General features: G+C 40.7%; 1 protein-coding gene across 2 annotated transcripts in view; it reads left to right on the top strand.

Moving 5' to 3' along the window:
* Nucleotides 1-19,659, top strand: part of HMCN1 (hemicentin 1) — a 461,110-nt gene that overhangs the window by 371,513 nt on the left and 69,938 nt on the right. For both annotated transcript variants that reach the window (XM_033960229.1, XM_033960228.1), the window contains exons 82-88: nucleotides 1,052-1,242; nucleotides 5,405-5,618; nucleotides 8,788-8,922; nucleotides 10,323-10,513; nucleotides 13,803-13,884; nucleotides 15,397-15,666; nucleotides 19,020-19,190. In XM_033960229.1, the coding sequence (XP_033816120.1) occupies nucleotides 1,052-1,242; nucleotides 5,405-5,618; nucleotides 8,788-8,922; nucleotides 10,323-10,513; nucleotides 13,803-13,884; nucleotides 15,397-15,666; nucleotides 19,020-19,190 (1,254 nt within the window). The remainder of the gene's footprint in view (nucleotides 1-1,051; nucleotides 1,243-5,404; nucleotides 5,619-8,787; nucleotides 8,923-10,322; nucleotides 10,514-13,802; nucleotides 13,885-15,396; nucleotides 15,667-19,019; nucleotides 19,191-19,659) is intronic.

Genomic DNA, 19,659 nt, shown 5'->3' with positions numbered 1-19,659 from the left:
GCGTGGCCAGGGGCAGATCATGGGCATTCCTAAAAGTTATGCGCATTGTTCTAGAATACATCTGAAGCACGCACAACTTAGGCACAAGCATTTAGGCCTGGTTTTAGCTGGCCAAAATAGGTGCACCTAAAAGATGTGTAATGCACTGGCATGTACTGCAATTCTATAAAAGCTACGTGCACCTTGTTTATAGAATCAAGCTCTAAGCTGACAGTACTGCTGAATATTCCCTCTGTCCACCTCAGCACTATCAAAATGTTGCTGGAGTAGAGCTTGGGTAGAGGCAGAGCTTATCTGGTTAGCAGCCATATTCAGACCATTAACCGGATGGCTAACTGGATAAAAGGTAGGACAAAAGATTTAAATGGCCAGGAGCCTCTCCTGGCCATTTAAATCATTTTGAATATTGACCCTGAATTTATTTGGATTTGGTTCACACCTTTTTCAGTTGCAACTCATGGCAAGTTAAGTTCTCCCTAAATCTCTCTAACATAGATTCACTGTGGCTGTCTTATTCCTAGTACACTTCTTCTCCCTTGTCATTCGAGGGGGATACGGGCAGAGCCGGACCGCGAATACCAAAAAACCGCGATTATCCGGCTCTGACCCACCCCCACCTCCCTGCCACCTTCCCGGCCTTACCTGGTGGTCTAGAGGGCTTTCGGGGCAGGAGCGATCTTCCAATGCTCCTGCCCTGTGCAGATCGCCATCAGGAAATGGCTGTAGGGAGTTCCCGTCGTAGTCTCTAGAGACTACGGGAACTCACAGCAGCCGTTTCCTCATGGCGATCTGCACGGGGCAGGAGCATAGGAAGATCGCTCCTGCCCCGAAAGCCCTCTAGACCACCAGCTAAGGCCGGGAAGGCGGCAGGGAGGAAAAAAAGATGGATTTTTTTTACATTAAGACGGTTTTTTAAAATTTTCCCCCTCCCCAGAAAAAATCACGATTATATGAAACTGCGAGTGCAGGAACCGCGGAATGGGGAGGGGGAAGTGTAACTGTTTTGCAGATTCTGAAAGACATTAACTGAAATCTTGTTCTTCTGCCACAGTCCCACCTAGAATCAGCCATACCGAGACAGAGTACTCCGTCGTGCAGAATTCTCAAACTATTTTACCATGCATAGTGGAGGGCATTCCAGTCCCAGCGATAACCTGGAAGAAAGAAGGCGCTCCTTTGACAAATACACTAGGAAAATACACCGTGCTGCAATATGGAGAACTCATTTTGGATAACGCGGCCGTAAGTTCAGTCTAAAAACATCACAGTTTGGATGATTCCGTTTGATTTCTTTGTATGGTATTTTAATCTAGTTTAAAACAGCTGTATAACCTGCCTTTTCGAGCAACACGAAAAAAATGCAGCCAATCAAGTCATCATCTTTAAAATGACAAAACATACACAATGCATAATCATTACGCAACGAACAGAATTTACTAACTGTTCCGTCTCTTAAGGTCATTAATACAAGATGGCAATTTAATTTCTCTGTTACTGCACCTCAGACTTGGAACGCCCTTCCAATTTATTTAAGAGAAGAGCAGAATTTGGAGAAATTCAAAAGTAATTTAAAAACATTTTTTTTTTTAGAGATGCCTTTGGTAATTAACTAAACAGTTCTTAGGTCAAAATTTTTACTGTATCATATTATATTTTTTATTGTTTCCCTTTTGTACTTTTCCTTTTTTGTTCTACTTTACTATATTGATTTTGTATTTCGCCTCCCCTCTTCCCTTGTGTATATGAGTTTGTTAAGTTAAATTTTTAATCCCTGATGTTATTACCATATAGTTTTGTATTGTATTGTCTCCCATTAATTGTAATTTTAAACTGTTCATCGCTTAGAAATATGATTAAGCGATTAATCAAAAAACCATGAAACTTGAAACTTAACGCTTTTACTCAAGCCCTAATCAAGTGAAATAATTCCCAAGCCCACACTCTGATCATTATGTAACAGCATCAGTTGACCTAAATAGGATTTCCAACAAAACAGGATTAATCCATTCAGGTTCCAAACTGCCAGAATAATGAAAATTAAAAAGTTCTTCAAAAGTATCCTAATAATCATTAATATGAAGCTCTTTTTTTCTTCTCTGACTTGGTGTTCTTTTCCTGACTGCATATATGAAATAACTCATTTCTACAATAGGATTAAGCCCATAACCTAGACAAGGGAATCTCAAGACAATTCCATTACAGGTTCTTCTGGCAAGATTTAATGCCAAGATGGCAGCTTTCTCCATACATAGGGAACTTTTTAGCTGAGCCTCTAATCTAGATACAGGAGAATTTTTTAGCAGCACTTTGATTTTCGTCTGAAAATTCTCCGAAATCTAGATGCCTAAAAGTTTCTGGGCCATCTAAGCTTAGCTGGCTAATGCCCAAAATCCCCTAGCTGCGTGTTAAAGGAGCTCAATGGTGCAATGAAGAACACAAGGAGAAATCACGTGATGTTAAGAGCAATCTTTATTAGGAGACCCAAATGCCTGGTTCAGGGCTAAGTTATGTTACCCAGTTTGGTGGCAGAGCACCTAACTCAGTCCCCTTTATATTGGGCAACAATTTGGGATACAGCCATTGAATTCTCTGCAATATCAATCACAACTAAACCCTAAAGGTCAGGCTACTGGGGTCGGTAGCATGGATTGTTGCTACTTTAGGGGGTTTTGCCAGGTATTAGTGACCTGGATTGGCCACCATGAGGATGGGATACTGGCTAGATGGACCACTGATCTGACCCAGTAAGGCTTTTCTTATGTTCTTTTTTTAGGTCTTCTAATGAAGATTGCTCTTCACACTGATTCTGAGGGTCGTGCTTTCTCTTTGTTAGAGAATGACACAGTGACAAAATTCATCACCGTTCCCGTCCCCGCGGATAACCGCGGGAAACCATCTTCATGTCATTCTTTAAGGAGAGAGGGAAGAATCAGAGTATGATTGGCCACAACCACTGACTCTCAAGCTTTGCTTTGAAGAATGCTGGTGTAGAAGGACTGAGGTTGAGATAGACACTGAAGAATGACAGTCTCTGGTATCCAGAGCAGATATTGTGATGTCATAATGCCTCATTCCACCAGTGCCTAAGAGCCAGTCACATCAATGATGTCACAATGGCTACATTATCCTTGGCTCACATAAGAATCAGAGTATGAATGGCCACAACCACTGACCCTCAAGCTTTGCTCTGAAGAATGCTGGTGTAGAAGGACCGAGGTTGAAATAGACACTACAGAATGACAGTCTCTGGTATCCAGAGCAGATATTGTGATGTCATAATGCCTCATTCCACCAGTGCCTAAGAGCCAATCATATCAGTGATGTCACAATGGCTTCATTATCCTTGGCTCCCATAAGAATCAGAGTATGAATGGCCACAACCACTGACCCGCAAGCTTTGCTTTGAAGAATGCTGGTGTAGAAGGACTGAGGTTGAAACAGACACTAGAAAATGACATGGGATTATTTCCCGTGGTTATCCGTGGGGACGGGAACAGTGATGAATTTTGTCACCGTGTCATTCTCTACTCTTTGTGTTGCATGTTAAATGGGTCACCACCTAAAGGCCGAAGGAAAAATTAAGTCTGCCTTTTATGCAGTCCAGCTTCCCTAGTTAGCACTGAATATTGCTGTTGCCTGTATAACTCCCAGATTCTTCTTGACTCTGCCCCTAGATCATCCCAGCATTGGCAGGAGAGTGCTGTGTCCACTAAAGTGCTCAGTGTGAGCCTCTCCTGCCCTGAAGTGAATATCAATTCCTTACTTTCCACATCCTCACTAACCTTTATATAATGCATCTAATACCATATAACAATTGTTTTTTTAGTAGGATTGCAAAGATACTGAAACACTGCAATAAAAATGATCGAAAATGCTAAAAAAATATGATCATGTTATGCCACTTCTGATAAAAGCACTGGCTCCCCATAGATCAGAATCATCTTCAAGATTGCCTGTATTTGTTACAAAGCTCTCCTTGGGATGCTCCCAATTTACCTAATCTCCCAGTTCCTTCTCAACAGTTCCAACAAGAGCACTCGCAGAATAAACCTATTTAATTACCCCTCCCTGAAATCTTATCAATACAAAAAGTTTTTAGATAGAATGTTATCTTTCCAGGCAGCTAGGCTGAACACTTGGCTTGGAAAACCCATACTTGAGGCCACTCCATACACAGGCTTTAGAAAATCCCTGAAAACTTGATTGTTTAACAAATTCTAAATGCCCAACTTCCTCTTCCTCGCAACGGCTCTCCTCTCTACCCCGCCTCTCTAATTCTAGATTTGAGACTAACTCTTACCCTCTCTCCCCTTGCACAACACATCCTGACAAAATGTATCTTTATTGTAAACCGCTTTGAACTTCACGGTATAGCGGTATATAAGAAATTAAAATAAATAAATTAAATAAATAAATAAAAAATCACACTGTTAACGTTCAAAGTGATTCATAACAACCAACCAGATTTCCTAAATAATATTCTAATTCCACATACCCCCTCCAGAATACGCAGATCCCAGTCACAAAACCAGCTTACTATCCCCTCGCTCCGTATCTTGAACACCACACATATATCGAATTTTGCAGTCACCGCCCCGACCCTATGGAATTCATTACCCCCTGAATTACGCAATGAAAACTCTCTAGAAAAATTTAAAGGAAAACTTAAATCATTCCTCTTCAAAGACGGCTTTAATCTCTAAAACCTCTTCCGTTTAATCCTTGCTCTGGCTCTCAGATGAGATTCCCCTTTTTTTGGATTGCTTTACTGTTTTAAGATGGATTTCCTACCTCCAACCTTTTTGTCCCAGTTAGTCTCTTGTTCGTCACCCTTTTTAAAATTATTTTATAATGTAAAACCGCTTAGAAGTATGAAAGACGGTAGATCCACACAACCTCCTTACTATTCCCTCGCTGAAGTACATCAACACAATGAAGGCTATAATTTTTTCTGTCAGCGCCCCTTCGCTCTGGAACAGTATTCCAAATCACTTACGTGAAATAACAAATCTTGCTAACTTTAAGGCGAAGTTAAAGACAATTTTTATTTCATGATGCTTTTGATAATTAAACTGCCCTTTAAAGGGCGAACCAGTTTTTGGTAATGGTTTTTTATCTTTAGTTTCCCTTCCTTTCATTTTTTCCTTAAATGTTCTTTTTCTCTCTACCAATTGTAGTTCCAACCCTTCTTCCCTCATTTTTCATTTGTCCACGTTACTAAAAAAATTGTTACTTTCCCCAGCTTGTTTTTAATTGTTGTGTAACTTATTCTAGTATGTTGCTTTGGTATATTTTTTTATCTGTACACCGCCTTGAAGGTTTGATTAGGCGATTTAAGAAATTATAAATAAACTTGAAACTGTGATGCATAAAAATTCTTTAGCTTTTCTTTTGTTTTTACTAGCCTGAAGATTCTGGCAGTTACACATGTATTGCTAGCAACGTTGCAGGAGAAGACGCCCGCACAGTCGACCTACTGGTTCACATCCCCCCAACTTTTACCGATCTTCCTGGAGACATATCCATAAATAAAGGAGACCAGCTGAGACTTAGTTGCAAAGCTAGAGGTGTTCCTCTACCCCAGATAACCTGGGCTTTCAACAACAATATTATTCCTGGTGAGTTAGGAAAATGTAGGTGGCATGAAGTGGAATGATGACAGCAAACCTGAGACCATTTTATACATTGATGGGGCCTGATTCTGGAAACGATGCCTGCTGTGGTGGGCACCTACCGCATATCAGGTTACTGGTAGATGCCACGTCCTGAATCACGTCTGTTTTTCAGACAGACACCTTAAATGTAGGCCAGGATTTTACAGGCCTACTTGTAAGGCATCTGACTTGCGCCTATGGAAGCGCCTAAGCATAGCTACAGACGCCTAAGGCCACTTCCGGCATAAGCCATGCTTACATCAGACTTAGGTGTCTGTAGGCTTGCCTGGATGCCTTCATAAGCACGAGTCAGATGCCTACATTGCATGCGTCCATTGCCGCACCAATTTTTTTAAAAAACATGCATCCCGATTGGTCCGTTAGATGGCGGTAGGACACCTATTGTCGCCTACTATTGGGATGCCGTTTCTAGAATCAGTCCATGGTGTATATCAATAGTGATAAGGAATTCAGAAATTAAGGCTTGAAGAGCCGGCTGTTGCGGCCTCCACTGATAGACCACTCAGCTCTCTTTATGCTGGTTCAAGTAATATAAATTTAATAGTCAAACAGCAATAGCTTACAGGAACAAATCATACAGCATACAGAGTAATAGAGCATACACCAGGCTGGCCAGACTGATGGAGAACTTCCAATGAGTTCTGAACCTATGGTCCAGGGAGCTTTTTTTATATGATTCTGACAGCTCTGGCCCATGTTGGTGCACATTACATTTCACATTTTCATTGGTTAATCATATTCCTTATCTCATTTATTAATCTATGGATTGGTTAACATTTTTGAGTGATACTGTGTGTCACGCCTTTTTCTATCTACATCTATTCTCTTTCCCAGTAATTGTCGTGTTAATATATCAGAGTCCCTCCCTTGAGTACCCGGGCCCAACGGCTTTTTAGCACTGTGGGTAGCTCTCTTCAGTTTTCACATCTCTTATTCTTGCAAAGTCATCCGTCAGCATCGTGGTGAGGCCTTCCGTCAGCATCCTTATTCTTGTGAAACTTCTATCAGTTGACCCTGCTAACTTAGGGGACAGGATCCCTTTTTAACTAGAATTGGTTTTCTCTCCAGCTGTGCCTTCTGTTTGACCTTGCTCCTCTCAGGAAAGCAGAAGTGTCTTTTAGAGCTAACAGTTTTTAGTCAGAGTCTGTTGTCAGCCATTTTACTCTTTCAGCCACCATTTTAGGTTTAGCTGTTGGCCTGTTAATGCTATATTGGGGGAATTCTCAGGGGTCTTCACCTGGGCTTTTTCTACATAGGCTTTTTCTTCCTCAGGCTCTTTTTTACTAAGCTGTGGTAGAGGTTTCTACCGTGGCCCTGAGCGCTAAATGCTCCGACGCTCATAGGAATTCTGTGAGTCAGAACAATGTTGGAGCATTTAGTGCTCTGGGTACGGTAGAAATCTCTACGGTGGCTTAGTAAAACAGGGGGTGAATAATTCCATCTAGGACATGGGATCCAACCTAAGTTTAGAAATCAAGATAATAGAAAATGGAGAAAACATTCAGAGAAATACATTGTCAAACTGATCTGCCAGAAAATTGCCCCTGATTATTATGTTGTGATCCAGTAGAGTGGTTGAGGTTTATGATTTTTCTTTCCTATTTTGTACCATTTTATCATTTAACAGAAATGAGCATCCTGCTTGAACAAATTTTCTTTGATATAAACTTTGGGCTCAATATTTGTTTTAAAAAAAGAGCTGGACCCTTAAATTTGTGCCCCTAAATTAGTCTCCTTAAGTTTGTGTCCTATTTTTAGCCTTTAAGTTTTCAGCTGAAAATCCATCTTAAGTTAGGAGCTTTAAAGTTTTGCTTATAAATGTAGGCTTGCCATTTATTTGCCTAATGAGGCTAATTTTTGAACCTATCAATACAAAGCTCCCTTTTCTCCTGATCCTAAATCCTCCCCTGCTGCCAACCACTTTTTATTCTCACTTAAGAGTTCAGTGACGTTCTGAGGCCAATTTAGGAGCGTAACTCTCAAAGGGGTCCTTTTCCTAAGATGCATTAACCAATTTAGCGCACATTAATTATTAGTGGAATATAATAGGTGTCAGCATTTAGCGGAGAATGTGGTGCAGTGGTTAAAGCTACAGCCTCAGCACCCTGGGGTTGTGGGTTCAAACCCATGCTGCGCCTTGTGACCCTGGGCAAGTCACTTAATCCCCCCATTGCCCCAGGTACATTAGATAGATTGTGAGGGAAAAATGCTTGAGTACCTAAATAAACCCATGTAAACCGTTCTGAGCTCCCCTGGGAGAACGGTATAGAAAATTGAATAAATAAAAAAATAATTGATACCTTAGTAAAAGGACCCAAAAGTTAGGAGTGTAAATCCTTTGAATATTGGATATAATACTTCATTGTCCGCCCATGATTTTCTGTGAAGTTTGTCCAATGCATAAAGGAGATTCATAAAGTTTCAAGTTTATTAAAAATTTGATTAATCGCTTAATCCACATTCTAAGCGATTTACATATTACTAAAATTACAATAAAAAGGGGAATAATACACTGAATAGAACTGAACATACTATTGACAAAAAAAAAAACAAAAACATGAGGAAAAGCATGGGTAAAAGTTACAATATGTTTTAAAGATAGAAAAACAAATAGGGAAAATACATAAGGAGAGGGAAAAGGCTAAATGTTTCAGTGAAAGATTAGAAGTAAAAGAATTATTATGAATTAGTGTAGAAATGATTAACTAGAAAAGGCATCTTTAAAGAGAAAACTCTTCAGCTTACCTTTGAATTTTTCTATGTTTGTTTCTTCCCTTAAATAGATAGGGAGAGAATTCCAGGTTTGGGGGGCTGAAACAGAAAAGATAGCTTGTCGTCTAGTGTTTATGAATTTAAGAGAGGGAACCGATAGAAGATGTTGTTCTGTAGATCTTAATGTTCGACTAGTGGTATATGGAATCAAATATTTATGAATAAATGCTGGGGTTTTGAAAAGAAGAGTTTTATATGTAAGTTTTATATGTAAAGTGTAATCTTAAAAAAAAAATGTGGAATGGTGTCCATACTTTTACTGAGAAAAATGTCTTCGACTGGGTTTGTTTTGGACATTCCAGTGGTTTCCTTTAACTTTACCCATATTCTGTCTCTTTAGCACAGTTTGATAATGTGAACGGGCAGAGTGAACTTGTGATTGAGCGAGCATCAAAAGAGGACTCCGGGACCTATATATGCATGGCAGAAAACAGTGCTGGTTCTATCAAGGCAATTGGCTTTGTTTATGTAAAAGGTATGGCTAGACTTTTCCCTCAAATTATTTGAGCAGTAAGAATAAATCCCTAAAGACAGATGCATCATACATAAATATCAAGCAATATTCATAGCCTGTTTGTTTTCTGTCTCTCTGACACCAATATCCTTCTGTTTTCTCTTTCAGGATGACTGTGGGCTCCTTTTACAACGCCACAATAGCGACTCCCAGCGCAGCAAATGTGACGCAACCTGTAGGAATTTGCCACGTGGGAATCGCTATCGTGGCTTTGTAAAAGGAGCCCACAGCCTGTTAAGAGGCGCAGCCACAGGGCTGGAAAATGGAGGGGGTGAGGAAGGGAGTCTACGAGGATAAAGCAAAAATGAACATGCATCTTTTAAGATTTGGGATCTGTGCATTATAGTTTTGCAGTTGTTTTTACTTTTTTTGCTTTCTGGGATTTTGGAAATCATGTTTTTTTTATACACTATTTTTATTCTTAAAACTGTAGGAACTTTGCTATTTTTCCAGGTACATTCTTCAATAATTTCAAATTGAAAAAAAGAGATGTACTGATGTACATCATCCTACTACTGCTATACAGAGCCACAAAGAGTAAGAAAATAGTTCCTGCTCAAGACAGGCAAGATAGACAAACAGGATGTCATGGATACAGTTACGGGGAACGGTTAATCTGCTGGTTGGGTTGGAGGGCAGAGGAGTAGGGTTAAGGATTGAAACTATATCAAAAAGGTGGGCTTTCAGTCTGCTTTTAAACAAGGAAAGAGAAGGGGCTTGATGGACAAGCTCAGGTAATTTATTCCAGGCATAGGGGGCAGCTAGATGAAAGGAACAAAGTCTGGAATTGGCAGTGGAGGAGAAGGGTAACGTTAAGAGTGAGAGGAACGGAGTCCTCTGGGAGGTGTATAAGGAGAGAGAAGCGAGGAGAGATATTGAGGGGCAGCAGAAGGTCAGCAATAAGATCTTGAACTGTATGTGATGGCAGATAGGGAGCCAGTGAAGTGACTTAAGGAGAGAGGTGACATGAGTGTAGCGAGGTTGATAGAAGATGAGTCGTGCAGCAGAGTTTCCTGTAGAAGGTTGGGTACTTTGATTAATTGCTACATTAATCCCCCTTTTATCAAGCTGAGCTGCCCATAGGAATACAGTACAATGAGCAGCTTGAGAAAAGGGGAGGGGGGAAGTTTGCACAGAACAAGTTGAATTGTGTTAGGGTATTGCTGATGAATGTGTTATGTTCATTGTTTTACTGTAGATTTAGTTTTTATTTTGACTTTGTAGGTTTTATATGTTTATTTTGGGCCTCTTTTAGAAAGCTTAGTTTGATTGTGCCAAACTAACAACCAGTATCACAATTTAGAGTTTCATCTTGGATATGACTTATTTCATTAACCTTGCTTAATTGTCCATTTTTCCAGAACCTCCAGTTTTCAACGGGGATCTTCATGCGAACCGGATTGAGCCCTTGGGTGGTAATACCGTGTTGAACTGTGATGTTCAGGGAGATCCACCTCCCATGATCCAATGGAGTAAAAAAGGAGTCGGAATTCAAATTAGCAACAGGATCCGACAACTCAACAATGGCTCTTTGGCCATTTATGGCACTGTGGTAATCATAACAATAACATTTGATAGCTCAGAAACTAACCCCCTCTCTTACGGACGCATAGCATGGGTTATAGCGCTGGTAACTGCTTCGTAGGAATTCTGTGAGCGTTGGAGCAGTTACCGCCGCTGCCGTTGCTAAAACCCGCGCTATGCGTTCGTAAAAGAGAGCGTAAGTAATATTCCTATTTATTGCCTATTCTTGATTGAGAGACAAATATGCTGTTAACCCCATGGGTTAGGCCAAGAAAGGCAGAGACCACTGAAGGTGCATGCAGGGCAATTCTATAAATTAGGTACTGATATTTAGACACGTTACGCACTTAAATATTTAGAAAACGAGCATTTCCACACTTATGCACCTAAAGGCCATTTGCCCATTTAGATCTGGAGTTTGCAGGAGTGACTGTGAGGGCAAATTTCCCCACCTCTCTTGGTATATAAAACTGACTCTATAATTTACACTTTTCTAATTTGGCTCTTTAATTGGATCCCCTCAGATATCTGGTTTTGTAAAATTTGACATTTATGCATGCAAGTTCCAACATTTACACATGTAGGTTGCAAAATCAACACATGTGCCTTTACTTACGTGTTCAAAACCTCAAGTGCTTCTACTCTTTATTTATTTATTTATTTTTTTACTATAAACCATCCAATCTGCCCAACCTGATTCAATCTAAAAATTTGTTGGGGGTTTCTTCTTCTTCTTCTTAGCTATTTCTGAACAAGAATCCAAAGCTCTGCCCGGTACTGTTCTTAGGTTCCAACTATTGAAGTCTCCGTCAAAGCTCACTCCAGTACATCTACACCCTCATAGAAACATAGAAACTTAGAAGATGACGGCAGAAAAGGGCTACAGCCCATCAAGTCTGCCCACTCTGCTTACCCACCCCCTGTCTATGCCCTAATGACCCAATTTTCTTGACCCTCGTAGGGATCCCACATGGGTATCCCATTTATTCTTAAAGTCTGGCACGCTGTCTGCCTCGATCACCTGCACTGGAAGCTTGTTCCAATGATCAACCACTCTCTCTGTGAAGAAATACTTTCTGGTGTCGCCATGAAATTTTCCGCCCCTGAGTTTGAGCGGGTGCCCTCTTGTGGCCAAGGGTCCCTTGAGAAAGAAAATATCATCTTCCACTTCGACACGTCCCGTGAGGTACTTAAATGTTTAGATCATGTCTCCCCTCTCCCTACGTTCCTCGAGAGTGTAGAGCTGCAATTTGTTCAGTCTCTCTTCGTACGAGAGACCCTTGAACCCTGAGATCATCCTGGTGGCCGTCCGCTGAACCGATTCAATTCTGCGCACATCTTTACTGTAATGTGGCCTCCAGAATTGCAGCCATTGAAGCCTCCAGCCATTGAAGCCCTCCCTAGCCCATCCTCCACCAAACAGCCATATACAGACAGACCGTGCAAGTCTGCCCAGTACTGGCCTTAGTTCTTCAATATTTACTATTATTTTCTGATTCTAGATCCTCTGTGCTCATCCCATGCTTTATTGAACTCTGTCACCGTTTTCATCTCCACCACCATTCAAGTCTATCCACCCTCCCTTCTTCTCCAGCTGAAATTGGTAGTTCCCCCACCATCAGCCCCCTTCCGGACCTGGTAATTTACCCACCATCAGCACACCACTCCTTCTTTCCCTCTTCCCCTCATAAGAACCTAAGAATTGCTGCTGCTGGGTCAGACCAGTGGTCCATCGTTCCCAGCAGTTCGCTCCTGCGGCGGCTCTTAGGTCAAAGACCAGTGCCCTAACTGAGTCTAGCCTTACCTGCTTACTTTCTGGTTCAGCAGGAACTTGTCTAACCTTGTCTTGAATCAATGGAGGGTGCTTTCCCCTATAACAGCCTCTGGAAGAGTGTTCCAGATCTCTACCACTCACTGGGTGAAGAAGAACTTCCTTATGTTTGCTTATGTTTGCTTCTGAGTCTCCATTGGCTCCCGGTTTATCTTAGAATTCAATTCAAATGTGCTTGCATCTCTTTCAAAATTTTATATGGTGTTTTTATTCCCCTTGTTCCCCTCTCCACGCGGCATCCACTATTCAGGCAAACTGGGAAAATCCCTTCTCTTCAAAATCACAGGTCTTTGGAACGACCTCACCACCCCGCTGCGAAACCTGAGCTCCCTTCAGTTATTCCGCAAACAACTGAAAACCTGGCTTTTCAGCAAATTGTAGCTCTATCCTTCCCCCCTTTCTCTCCCCCCTTCTACACATAAGTTCATGTAATCCTTTTTCTTCTTCTCTACCCACTATTTTAAGTTCTTGTAAACGAGCTCCATTCTCATGGAGATGATGCGGTATATAAACTTAAGGTTTAGATTCGATTCGATTCGATTATTATGGAATGTTTACAGAGGCATCCAACAGTTCAAACTCTCCCTTCCTTCCAGAAAAGGAATTAAAGGAGTTAAAATCTTTAGTCAATCTCTGGCTTTTAAACTTTCGCAACTATGGAATGAACTCACCTTAACTTTGAGGAGCCCCAGTCCTTTCCAGTCTTTTCGGAAATTTCTAAAGACCTTTTTATTTGCTAAACATTTTGAAAATTAATCTCTTTTGAAACTTCTGCTTTCAGTTTTTCACTTCTTATTTAATTGTTGTAAACCGAGTCGAGCTTCCTTAGGTTTGATGACCCGGTATATAAAAGTTTTAGCTTAGTTTAACATATCAACATTACCACGTGCTAACTGGTTAACCCATGGTTAATGCAGAAGCCCTTACCCACTGCCTAAACAGGTAGCAATAAGTGCTCATTTGGTGATTTTTTTTTTTAAATGACCATACACAAATGGTAACAGTGCACAGCCTTTAATGAAAATAATAAGGAAAAAAAAAATCCTTTCTACTGGCTGTGGTAAAAGTAGCAGGAAGTACTTCTTCACGGAACGAGTGATAGAGCATTGGAACAAGCTTCCAGTACAGGTGATCGAAGCCTGCAGTATCCCAGACTTCAAGAATAAATGGGATACCTATGTGGGATCACTGCGAGGGTCATACCAATGAATAGGGTCGCTAGGACATAGACTTAATAGAGCAGGTCAGTAGAGTTAAGGGGGTCAATGGTATGGGCAGACTTGATGGGCTGTAGCCCTTATCTGCCGTCATCTTTCTATGTTTCTAACCTGAATAAGGGTACATTAAGGCCAATTCTTAATGCAGCTTAGTAAGAGAACCCCTTAATAACTTATGCACTGTTACCGTTCAAATTGGCTGACTTTATTATTGGTTTAATGGCACCTCAGGAAGGTGTTTGGTGCTACCTCTGTTTTCTTCCCTCCAGAATGAAGATGCTGGTGATTATAAGTGCATAGCAGCCAATGAGGCCGGGGTGGTGGAGCATAGTGTGACTTTAACACTTCAAAGTAAGGGTCATTATTATTTGCTGCTTAGAGAGAAATTGGTTAAATTGTTTGAAAGAGCTGTGGAAAAGCACAATTTTCATTCCCCACCCCCTCGTGTATTTTAGCTGTAGGAAACGTTTTCCTGTCAGTGCTAGATAACAGCAGGACCATTTTGCATGTGAAGCATATCTTATTTTTCATTATTCACTGTGGTGTTTCCATTTCTATCCATTGGAACTGCTCCACACTATGGAAGCTGCTTATTGCTGTGAGTTGAGCGTTGCAACACTAAAAAAGGGAGAACTATGATGGTTACAGTACATCATGATAACTATTTCTTATGGTGGAACTGGAAAAGGCCATTGTAGCAATGTGAAACCCACTGATTTCATCTGCACGTGTTTCTTTTTTTTTTTTTTTTTTAATTCTTTATTCATTTTTTCATCTTTCAACAAGTGTAAAAATTATTAAACAATTGAAAATGAATACGTCACTTGAATTACTATCAATTATAGCATTGAATAAAATTTAATCCCTCCCCTCCCTTCCAACTAGATTTCAATCAAAAATATCATATAAAGATTCGTTCCCTTTTTTTTTTAAACTAAACATTTAATAAAATTAAAAAAAAAAAACCCCTCCCATCCCTTCATTCACAATTGTACTTATAGAGTAAGAATGGCATCTATTCATTACAATATTTAGTTAATGTTTATAGTTTATAGTTTATTCAATTTTTGATTAAACGCCTTTTCGATACTACAAAGCGTTGGACAGAGTAAAAAGTATTAACATTTCACAAAAATGACGATTAAACATACTTTCCTATAGTAAACTACAGGAATACAGACCGTACAAACTGGGTAAATGTTGACCTATTTGCCATAGAAACATAAGGATAAGTGGGAAGAAATACACTTGAATAGAAAAGTGAGGAACATTTAAGGGAAAAACACTTAGGACCAGGGGAACAGTATAAAATTAATAGTTGAGGAAAAGTGGTTCAATTAAAAGCATCGTTAAAAAGAAAGCACTTTAAATTGCTTTTAAAAGTTTTTAGGTTTTTTTCCATTTTTATATACAAAGGAAGAGCGTTCCAGATTGTAGGGGCTGTAACAGAAAACGTAGTGGTGCGACATGTACCAATGATTTTTAAAGAGGGAATATGAAGGTTATATTGAGAGATGGATCTTAGAGTTCTTGGGGGGTCGTATGGGATCAAAAGTCTATCTACGAAAGCTGGTGAGTTGGTCTGCATTGTTTTAAATGACATGGCCCCCATATCTCTTAAAATTTATTATAACTCCCCTTTTGTATAGCTATTGTTCTCTCCATTTTCTAAATATGACATAACGAGTTCCACCAGAAATTATAATTTAATCTGTTCCAGTTTTTTCAATTAGTTGTGATCTGTTGTAGGGCGACTCCTGCCATTATCAATAAAAGCTTATTGTTGTTTGATGATATTTGGCTCTTTGATCTCACTTGTTTCTGATGGAATATGAGCACTGAATTTCTCTCTTTCTCTCCTAGGTCCTCCAACTATTACAGTTGAACCGGTGGAGATGATTGCTGATGCTGGTACCACTGTAGTAATTCACTGCCAGGCGGACGGAGAGCCGCCACCAACTATTGAGTGGTCTCGCCAGGGTCGTCCTATTTTTAGCAATGGCCGAACCACAGTTTTGTCTAATAACTCCTTGCGTATTGCTTCAGTGCAGAAAGAGGACACATCTGAGTTTGAGTGTGTAGCCCGGAATTTAATGGGATCTGTTCTTGTGAAAGTGCCACTCACTGTTCAAGGTTCGTCACCTTGGGTTTCCCTCTCACAATGGTTTAAAAAGTAGCAATCAAAACATCGCTTTACCTGCAGTTCTGTTCAGTAAATGATGATGAGACACATGCACCATATGCATGGAACAAGCTGCCTGTGTCATTACATCAGGCACCGTCTCCGGTACTATTCAAATTAGAGAATGACACGGTGACAAAAATTCATCATACAATCTTCATGTCATTTTTTAAGGAGAGAGGGAAGAATCAGAGTATGAATGGCCACAACCATTGACCCTCAAGCTTTGCTTTGAAGAATGCTGGTGTAGAAGGACTGAGGTTGAAACAGACACTACAGAATGACAGTCTCTGGTATCCAGAGCAGATATTGTGATGTCATAATCCTCATTCCAAAAGTGCCTAAGAGCCAATCACATCAGTGATGTCACAATGGCTTCATTATCCTTGGCTCCCATAAGAATCAGAATATGAATGGGCTCAGCCACTGACCCACAAGCTTTGCTTTGAAGAATGCTGGTGTAGAAGGACCGAGGTTGAAATAGACACTAAAAAATGACATGGGATTATTTCCCGCGGTTATCCGTGGGGACGGGAACGGTGATGAATTTTGTCACCGTGCCACTCTCTAATTCAAATCCAAGCTATAAGTTCACTTTTTCGATACTTCCTTCAACTCCTAACTCCCACTCAACCATAATATTACCTACAGTATGCCATCCTATCATTCTCTCTGCAAGAAACTCCCGAAGCCCTATATGTCCCGTCTGTCTATCCAATTAGATTGTAAGCTCTTCCGAGTAGGGACCGTCTGTTTGCGTGTTTATTGTTCAGCTCTAGTATGCTTTTCAGCACTATAGCAATGATAAATAGTAGTAGTAATAGTAGTATTATGTCACACATTAGGAAGAAAATAGAAAACTCACGAGAACACAGGACAAGAAGCATTAGGCTCAAAAGTCTCTTGCCTTCCATATCAACAAACTCCCTACACTACTGCAATGAAGTCAAGATCTCCAGATCTTCAGTCAATCTCTGGTTTTTAAACTCTCTCAACTCTGGAATAATCTCCCCTGTTTTTTTTTTTTTAAGGCGTTCCAGTTCGTTCCAATTGTTTCGTAAATCTTTAAAAACGACTTTATTTGCCAAACATTTTGAAAATTAATTCTTTTGAAATTTTGCTATTATCTTCTATTTATCATTTGTAAATCATTCCCTGTTTATTTAATTGCTGTAAACCGAGTCGAGCCTTCTCAGAATGATGGCTCGGTATACAAAGTTAAGCTTTAGTTTAGGGTTAGTTTAGAATGTTGTCAATGTCATTGCTTTATTCCCTCAGGGTTTTTTTTCTCACGCTTCCTCCCAAGAACAATTTTACTAACAATCATGCCTTGCTAACTATGGAGTTCTTTTTCTAAACTGCAGCAAAGGTTTATGTCAAAAAGAGATCAGACGCCTTCAACTAATCCAAAACACTGCCAAAAAAGTCATAACTAATTCCAAGAACTACAACCATGTTACGGTTCATAGACAACGGCGCGAAAGACAAAAGCGCGCGCACCGCCGCGCCACTCTAAATTACAGTTTTTAGGGGCTCCGACGGGGGTTTTTATTGGGGAACCCCCCCAGTTTACTTAATAGACATCGCGCCGGCGTTATGGGGGGTTTGGGGGGTTGTAACCCTCCACATTTTACTGTAAACTGAACTTTTTCCCTAAAAACAGGGAAAAAGTGAAGTTTTCAGTAAAATGTGGGGGGTTACAACCCCCCACAATGACCCCACAACGCGGCGCGATGTCTATTAAGTAAAGTGGGGGGGTTTCCCCCCCATGCCCCCCCCCCCGTCGGAGCGCTAAAAACAGTAATTTAGAGCGGCGCACGCTGTGCTCAATTGTCTGGGCGAGCCTTTGTCCCGGCACGCTTTTGACCTGACACCCCATGTTACCCCCTTCCAATTTCCCACAGAATAACCTGCAAAATAGCTATCCTCACCTACAATCCAACGAACCTGCTTTCATTGATGGAACCCTCATCCCCTATGATCCTCCCAGAGCTCTGAGATCAACTTCTCGACATCTCCTTCACTTCCCCTCCTTAAAAATTATCGGCACTCGTCAAACCACCTCTGTCTCGGTTACAGCCCCCACAATCTGGAATTCCCTACCAAATACCCTGACGGCCGAAAAAAACTTAGATCAATTCAAAGGCGGACTTTGAGTGATAACCTCTTCCTTTCAACTCCTACTTTTTCTACACTCTCTCCGCTTCCAGCCTCTTTATCAAAGAGGGCCTTCTCCTTCCCCCTCCTCGTGTTCTTCCCTTTTCATGTCTGCTTTTCTTGTAATTATTGTATTTCACCAAAACATACCCATTGTTTTTGTTCCAAGTCCCTAATTTGTCTTGTCAATATGTCTTTGTAAGTCTCCCCCTTGTTTTTAACATTGTAGAATTCATGATAGGCGTTTCAACAAATGTTAATAAAACTTGGAAACTTGCATGTTTTTTTTTCTCATGCACCAATGCCATTTTTACTGCAGCTGTAAAAATGGCCCTTTTCTTTCTGTCTTTTGTATTAATGACCAGAGAATACAGGCAGTCTCCGAGTTACAGACACCCGACTTAAGTGCGACTCGTACTTAAGAACGGGGTTGTGGCTTCATTTGATTTTACTGAGCAGTATTTCCAGTGGCATAGACATCTACACTTCTCCTGTAACAGATTTAGGAATAATTCATGGCCACTTTATGAACAGTGTGTGGTTGCACATATTGTACCTTAAGAGGGAACACTGGTATTGACAATTGGCCCTTTTGTAAGCAGCAAGAATCTTAAAATCTACAAGTTCTGAGTTACATATAAAACTGGCTTAAGAACAGCTTTACAAAGTAACTCGTTCTTAACCCGGGGACTGCCTGTATTAGGCCTCGTAGGAATATGCATGCCAATCTTTATGGTGCCTAGAGCGATGATTTCTAAACTTAGTGGATCCCAGTAGTGGCAGTCAGTGTTGGGCCTGCAAGTCTGTGACTATTCATAGACCCTGTCCCCTCGACCTCCTGTTAGACTGGAAACCCACGCACAGTACTGGAGCCTCTGCACGCACACTGGCATACAGGGTTCTATGTTCACTACTACCAACACTGATGCTTCAGCTTTCATGCTTTGGACAAGTGAGGGAGAAGAGGAAATGGATGGCAGATGGAAAGGGAGTGGAGGTCTGCTCTTTTGTTTTCATCATCTGAGATCATGTGACTTTCTAAGTGTTAAGATGTGGTCCTATTGAATAAAGGTTTAAGAAGCTTTGCCTTGTCCTCCTACAAGCAACTACTTTTTGAATTAATAAAGGTGCTATTTTTCTCTTCTAGTACATGGTGGATTTTCAGAATGGTCTGAATGGCGGCTCTGCAGTGTCACATGTGGTCAGGGAGTCCAAAAGAGGATCCGCCAGTGCACCAACCCTCTCCCTGCTAATGGTGGGCGGCACTGCCAAGGCTCTGATGCAGAAACTCGCAGCTGTCAGAACAAACCATGCCCAGGTAGTTACTTTTGTAAAACTGGCCTGTGATTAGCAGCTGCTAATTCCTCGAGCCTTTTTGTTGGTCCTTAGAAAATCGACTGTTGTGCATTTCAGGAAGTATTACTGGGGTCAGGCGATGGATTTATTATCCTTTTCCTTTCGTGTGTCCCGGATGACGGGACATTCCAAAAATGACATAGACAGTGGAATAAACAGTCTGTATGGACTAATAAAGAGCCAGGAACAGAAAATATTTGAATTTACAGACTTATGACTTATTTACATTATGTTTACAATAGCCGTAAATAATACAAAACTTTGCTAAAATAATTACGATTGGAACCAGCGTAACGTAAAATTTATTACGACAGGAAAAGGTTATGTGCATTCTGATGCATTAACAATCACCTGACATTATAATTGCACGTCTGCATAAATGAAAGCATGATATAGGCTGCAAATCCTCGTTCCTCCCTTGCAGTCATCTA

The sequence above is a fragment of the Geotrypetes seraphini genome, chromosome 10, assembly GCF_902459505.1.
Source record: "Geotrypetes seraphini chromosome 10, aGeoSer1.1, whole genome shotgun sequence".
In the NCBI taxonomy this organism is placed as follows: Eukaryota; Metazoa; Chordata; class Amphibia; order Gymnophiona; family Dermophiidae; genus Geotrypetes; species Geotrypetes seraphini.
The sequence above is the reverse complement of the archived record's forward strand: the minus strand, read 5'-3'. Positions and strand labels throughout refer to the sequence as shown.